The sequence below is a fragment of the Phalaenopsis equestris genome, unplaced genomic scaffold (assembly GCF_001263595.1).
Source record: "Phalaenopsis equestris unplaced genomic scaffold, ASM126359v1 Scaffold000507, whole genome shotgun sequence".
Classification (NCBI taxonomy): Eukaryota; Viridiplantae; Streptophyta; class Magnoliopsida; order Asparagales; family Orchidaceae; genus Phalaenopsis; species Phalaenopsis equestris.
In genome coordinates, this window is record NW_018164947.1 from 1,053,580 (window position 1) to 1,061,261 (window position 7,682).

The window sequence follows — 7,682 nt, forward strand, 5'->3', positions numbered from 1 at the left end:
TATATATATAATTTAATTCATTTAAAAACTTATATGATGCTATTAGGATAAAAATTTAATTTTTGGAAAGTTTACATACATACCCCTTATCTTCTAAGAAATTCCCAACCGCCCGGCCGCCCAGAGCATACCGCGTGCGAGCCCTAAAAGGCGATCCCGCGAGTTCATTTGGTATCCCACTTGGGAGAAATCCCTAAGTCCCCGCCGCCTACAGAAGCCATGGAAAGAATCACAACAAAGATGCGCTCTCGTGAGTTCGATCTCGATGCTGCCTCGGAGTCCGAACCAGAGGCGCTATCCCTATCACCGTCTCCGGGTCCGCGCATCAGGGCCGACTCAATTCTGAAGCCTCCGGCCAGCAATGGCGGAGGGAGCGATCTCGACATCGGATATGACACCGATGATCGCCACCGCGGTTCCCCGCCGCATCAGCGCCGACTTAATTCTCCCCATGATGTTCATCCCCGCGGTTCTCCGTCGTCCAGCCGACGCCGTGGGGGCTACTCGTCACTGCATCGCCGGAGGTCTCCTGAAGGATTCCGCCGCCGTTTGCCACAACCTGGTCTGCAGCGTCGTGGTTCTGCGATTGGTCTTCGACGACGCGGGTCTCCTCTGGCGTTCCACTCACGGTCTCAAAGGTTTCAGAATGATCCAGGTGATTCATATATGCTTAGCTAGTTGTAAATTGGGTGTTGATTAATTGGTGCTGCGGTGCATATATTGAAAATTTTGAGTTGGTGGGTTTTTGATGTCTTCGTAAAATATGAACTCGCTTTCAACGTATTGGGGGTTTGGGCTTTTGTTGTCTCTGGTTTACTTATGATGTGCAAGCCATAAGTTATCGTTTACTTATGCTATGGTAATGTATCATGGTTAATATCATGTAGTGTTTTCCCCAAAATACTAAGGGAGTGTTTGGCGGCAAGTAGGATTTAGTAAATCTGCATGACATAAATCCATTAAATCCACCATACCCCGGAATTTAGTAAATCCAGTTTTAAGCCGAATCGATTCGAAGGCTAAATTTGGAACCCTAAATCCAGAAATTCATAAATCCACGGAAATCCCACATTTTAGTGTTTGGCTGGATTTAGTAAATTCTGTGATAAATACTATTAAAAGGTGCTATGAAACATCCCCTTAAGATGTTGATTCAAGTATTTGGACCTTGGTTTGTAGCTATTTTTTATAACCTATGAGATTTTTTGAAATTGTTAAAGTTTTCACTTTTCTTGAGAATTGCTGCTGCTTTGAGGCCGTTTTTTTAAGTGATGAAAGGTCAAGGATTTTAAAAGTAGGAATTGGTTGATGGGTCCTTTTTTCCTTTTTTTGGTTGAAGTTTTGAAGTAGAATGCATGAACAGAGATGGCATTATTACAAATGTACAATTAATGAAAGGTAGTTTATGTTGCCAGTCATGTTGAAGAAAAAACTTAAAATATTGATGCAAATTTAAAAAAAAAATGTTTTATATATAGTATTTTCAAGCGGTAATATTTTAGCTGATGTCTCTGTTCTCTTTTGGCATATAGTCTTTACCAATTTGTTCAGTTCATTGCCTGTAAATGTTGTATTTTCTTTCTGTATCATGAGCGTTTACATCCTTCTTTAAGTGCTATTTTCCTCTTGTCAAGTTTCATAAACTTAGATTTTTGAAAACAATCATAATTCAGTTTCTTAGCTTGTTCTCTTTATACTATGTACGCGGCCAAGGGTGCTTTTCCTTGCATTAATCATGTCTTTTTTAGCTTAATTTTATTGGAAAAAACCGAAAATAGTTTGAAGTTTCATTTTTTGTCAGGTAATTTTTTAGTGAAATGCATATTGATTGGAAATTAAAGTTAGACTTAGTTCTTGTTGATAATTTTTTTTTGCTATTATTATTTAAGAAATTATTTTGAGGTATGGTTATTTGGTAGCTCATCTCAAGTCTCAACTGATGCTGCTTCTTTACTTGCAATGGTATTTGCCATCATAGCTTCAAATAGGATTTTAGGTGTGATTTGAGTGCATTGTAGTTTGTGTTTATGATTCTGTTTATTATGTAAATGATTCACAGAGATATTTTGTATTGAATCAGAGCATGATTGTATTAGGTTTGATTTATGCAATTTTTTTTTCAACCTTCTTTACTAGTAAATTATTTTTCAAATTTTATTGGGGCTAAAAGTTATGGAGTGGGTTGACTGCAACTTTTAGGTTGTTCCTATTTTTGTTGGGTGGTTATAGGTTTGAATCAAGCAAGAAAGAACCTCTTTTATGAATCGGTATGGGACGTGTAGTCACTGATCCATGTCCTCTTAGACCCTTCAGGCAGTTGGAACCGTGTGCATTGGTATACTGTACCATATATATAAATAAACTCATATAATTTCTGTGTAAAGATGGATGATATTGATTCTTATTCATTGTTTCATTTTGATATACATATTTTAAATTGGCAGACTAGCCAGAAAGCGCCCTCTACCCTAACAGATTCTCCTGTTTATATTTTCTTCGTAAATTTTTTGAACTTGGCTCTAATTTCAAAGTTGTAGTTGCTGTATGTCCTTCTTCAGTTCATATTCTTGTTCAATTTTAACAAAATTTGGGCTACCCTATCTGCAATCAAATTGTAACAAAAAATTCAAAGTTGAACCAAGGCTTTGTTTGGCTTAATTTGTTCTTAGCTTCTTTTAATTCATTGAACATAAGCAATTTTATGCTATTCGGGAAACTACAGTGGGATAAAATCTAGTTTTATGACAGTTGAAAGCAATTTCTTAAATTGATATTTTATGTAGTTTCCTGGAAGGGCACTTTTAGTGTATCTTAGCTTTATCATCTAGTTAATTTTTTAATTATATTAATAATTTATATATTTCAGGATGTCATATTTTGTATGAACTTTATAAGAATATTTATTTTTGTCAATCATCAGTTCATACAATGTTGAGATAGTCTTTTATCCAACAACCCCAACTCCTACAGTGTTTTAGTTAATAATTTTGATGTGATTTGCTAAGAACTTTCTGATTTACTCATGCGTACAACACTGCACAATGCCAAATAACAAAACACAAGATAACAATGCCAAAGGAAGCCTGAATCGGATGTTTGGGGTTATTTTGTTTTGACTGCATATGTATTATGATATATGATGATTTGAGTTGGCTTGGCTCAATTAAAGTTGATTATTTATTATTATAAGAAGTGCTAATTATCTTTATGTGAAAGGCATGTTACGGAAGAATTCACCTCAAACACCAATTAATTTTCAATAAATTGAATCAGTACTTGATTGGTTCTACATCCACCAATTTATCTGTCATTTGTAGTGGCAGATTAGATTACTTGATTGAGGTATGCGTAGGCTAGATTTTAGAACTCTTCTGTGATTGATCACAATTACATTTGTTACTCTTAATATGTTGTCGAGTTATCATCTATTGGAATTATGTTTTTGACCAGTGTTTATTGTGAATGAGGATTATCGATCTTGATTTTGCATTTGAAGGCTGCATTCTTGTTAAGATACAACCTTTGGATGATAATATATACTCTTCTTTTAAGAAGAATATATGTTTCTTTTTGAACCATGCAAGATCTGAATGACTGGTCAGGGCCACTCATTTTAACAGTCATGAATAGTAATAAGACAAATTTTCATAAAACTTTACAATAATTTAGTTTTGTGCAAGTACATGAAATTAGCGGCCTGATGATTGGTCGATGCTGTATTTCTTTTAAATCTTGTTTTTACAATTACTTAAAGCTAACTAAACCTTATGTTCATTTACTCGCATTTTCTTGAAAAAAGTTTTGGATTAATGAAATGCTGGAGGTGTTATTTTTCTGAAGGGTATCTCACACTCTTAAATTTTTATTGCATTCAATTAATCATTATACTTACATAAGTTGTCATCAAATTTGACTGAACTCATTCTTTTATTGTTTTAGATCATAAATGTGCTATAAACAATTCTATGTGTGTCTAAAATTTTCAACATACATCGTCATGTTTGTTTTTTTATCCCGCATCAATGTGTAATGCCAACGATTCATATCATAGATGCTCACCATTATAATAAACCATTCTACTTGAAAGGAGAATAAAAACTGTCAGAGATACTTAGAGCTGTAAAACTCTGGTATTCCCATGTGCACCATGGTTCTATGAATTTTTATATCACCGTATATGGTCTGCTAAATTTTTGTCTGTTGTCTTTCACTTTCAAAAGGATTTATATCTTGAGCACATTGTCTCACAGAAAACCTGTCATTATATAAATGATGAGTGTGTTAAGGTGTTTGGAATCGCCTGTTAAGATTAGTTGTCTACTTACACAGTTGGGCACAGCGTGAATAATATATTAGGGTGAACAAGATGCCAAATGAGATCTTAATTCTTGGAACAACAGAAGTTTAAAAGGTTGGATAACTAAAAATAGGGACTAAAATTAGATTAAGAGAGTATATAACAAAAGAATAACCGTGTATTGAAAGAGAATGAAAAGCAAATATATAGAGGAGTTAGGAATATTCCTGACAGATTCTTTTCTTACAGCTGAATGAGATTTAAATTTTAGAGAAATAAATTTTTCTTATGTGTACTTGAATATTCTGTATTTTATATATCCCTCAAGCCTTTCCATGATTGAAAGTGGTCCGAGCCAATTTTTTTCCTCGTATATGCAGTATGCTTGTGAAATAATAGGTTCTCTTTTGTAATGATAATTTCATGGCATATGCCTTGTGTATATGTGTCTCCCTTGTAATAGTTTATAGTGTATGTTCCATATTCACTCATATTGTTTGCACTCAGAGCTTGATGACTAGAGTTTAGGCACTTTCTTCCTTATTAATAAATATCGAGTTCTTCAAGTTGCAGAGTTTGTTAAATTGAGAATAAAGTTTTGTTATTGTGCTGTAACAGTTTCCAAGTCACCTGGCTTGGGTCCAAGCCCATTGTTAAGGAAGAAAGGATTTTATTACGCTCTTATTTTTTTTGGCAAATTGCTTGTGATAGAACATTTGATCGCATGAAATAGGACAATGGCTGGGAATGGCCTGGTTATGGATGCTACTTGGTAATACCCTTTGCTGCTTTGACTTCTTTCATTCCTGCCGATGATACACAATGAGGGAATTGGGCGAATGGCTCCTACTGACACAGTATGACAACAGATTATGGATTGGTCTATAAAAGATTGAGTACTTTGGAATTATGATGGTAGAGTGTAGCCAATTCCATACATTTGCTTATAATGGTCCATATAGTTTGACGAGGGATTTGCGTAGATCTTAACTTGTGATGGCGACTTGACAGATTGATAGTTGATGGATTCTATTTTGTATGCCTCCTCCCTTAAGTTGGTCAATATGTGTGGATTTCGTTCTCATACTTCTTACCAAAACTCTTTTTGGAGGTATCAAGTTCTGTTATTCGCTCATCATAACTTGCAACAAGGTTTCATTTTCTTTAGGTGTTGTGTTTGTTGGTGTGCTGGTCACTGTTACTTGAAAAAAATAATTTTTTTGGATGGAGTAGATTTGAGAAGTTTTCTTTTTGTTGTTTCTTTGGCTTATGGAGGAATATTAGGAAATTAATGGTATTGATAAGGACTTACGGTTGCTCCATGACTTTGAACAGCAATTGTATGCTGTTTAGTGTTGTCTGATTTTCGAGATGTAGAGCTCTTACAAATTGGTTCATTAGGGAAATTCTCTGCAGGGAGATCTATAGAATGTTTTATCTTCTGTGAATTGAAAGAGATCAAATTTACTGATGCTGACCATAGCCAAGGACTAAAGAGTTTGGATGAGCTTTTATTTTGACAAATTTTCTTGAATATTGAGGGTTTGGATTGAGGTTGATGTTTGGCATTGGACATGAGCTTCGTCTGTCAGAATATTTGATTTCAAAAGAGTTGCAGATTACAAATATAAAGTGCATCGTGCTCCCTTCCTTGAAATCATTACATTTTTTGGTAGCTTCTGGTTCTTATAAATGTCACCGGTGTTCGACAGAGACATGACAGTGCTTCATACACATATATTAACTAATGCAGGTTCAGAAAATATGCTGCTTGCAATGGATCCTGGGATACTGTGTAAGTACTCAGTGGTGTAATTTGAGTAATTAAGGGTAGCATCTTTTGTCTGGAAAAATAATATGCTTGAAAAAGAGTTGTTTACAAGATAAATATGCTTGAAAAAGAGTTGTTTGCAAGATATTTTCTCAGTTTTGGAGACTTCGGGACACTAGCCCACCTTTCCAGCTTGAACTGGTTTCATTTCCTTAAAGAAACTGAGTGATTGGTTAGCTAACAGGATGAACACATTTTGCCTTGAATTGCCGTTGATTCATTTTTGGGTCTTTGTTAGATTTCTCATGGAATCTGAAGCTTTTGTTCATTGAGACAGCACAGAATATGGTGAGTTTAGCCGTTATAGATCCATTTCTTGAGCAAGTGATGTTTCCCAGCTTGATATAAATCCTAACCCCACTGGTTTATAACACAATCAAAAACTGAAATTGTCTTACACTCCCTACGTACCCAGCTCTGATCAGGATTTCAGCTATTGTCACATGAACGGGCAGTTTCTAACTCTTTTTAGTGGGCTGTTAATCCTTTTATATATGATGCTTACTTTTACTCTTTTTGCAGGGCACATACAACGTCGAGGTTCTATTTCACCGCCGCGCCGGCCAAGGGTGGATGATGGTTATTTTGAACCAGATTTTAGGCACCCTCGCGGACCACGTTCAGGTCGTGGAATGCGAGGGAGAGGAGGAGGTGGCAGGTTTCGCATCTTCTTACCCCCTACCTTTTGGAGGGGCGGCAGACCATACACGAGAGGGATCGATTCAACCACACATATAATGTCCTCGTATGGAGGAGAGTTCGTTCACATAAATGATCCAAATTTGTCACCAAGGGAAGTTGATTGAATCCGTCGTAAGTCTGCTGATTAAATAAAGGAAGATTTACATACATACGACTTGTTTCTTATGCATTTACATATCTAACACCTAAGCTTCAATTTTTACATACACCTTCCCTATACAAGAAATGGTGTATTTCACTTTCAACAAGTTAAAATGGTGTAATTTTTTGTGTGATATGAAAGATTTGGGTGGTATAAATGTAAAATTTAACTTTAGGTGTTATATATGTAAAATTAAACTTTAGGTGGTTTGTATGTAAATGCCGCATAAATAAAAATTGGCTTGGTCTTCTATATTTGTTTTTGTTTCAGGCATTCTAATTCAATGTTTTTCTCACGCTTTTCCATCTCTCATTTGTCTCCGCATGCGTTTTGTTTTCATCATGCAGGTGCGGAAATCTGAATTTTGCTCGACGAACTTACTGTAACAATTGCCACAAGTATCGATATGATGAACCATATAGATCGAGTCGCAGTCCGCACAAGGGCTATGTTAGCCCCCGTCCGCATCGTAGCTATTCACCCAAGTTGTCGATTTCACCCATTAATCGTGTTCCACGAAGAGATTTCAATGGATACAGAACTCCACCACCACCATCACGGCCACAACCATCACCACCACCGCGTGGTTGGGACTCAGATGATCAAGGGGAATTCAACACCAACTTAATACCCCAGAGGCGTGAAGGAAATTTTATAAACCCTATTAGGAGTGGTAGGCTTAATTTCCACAAGAACAATTACAGGGAAAG

The 7,682-nt window shown here is 36.0% G+C and overlaps 1 protein-coding gene across 1 annotated transcript; it reads left to right on the plus strand.

Moving 5' to 3' along the window:
• Positions 1–348: 348 nt before the first annotated feature.
• On the plus strand, positions 349–6,934 carry LOC110028257 (the record flags this gene model as incomplete). The annotated part of the gene is given in 2 exon segments (XM_020730028.1): positions 349–655; positions 6,651–6,934. Coding segments are annotated over 2 exon segments (591 nt in total), but the record flags the coding sequence as incomplete, so codon positions are not given.
• Positions 6,935–7,682: the final 748 nt, after the last annotated feature.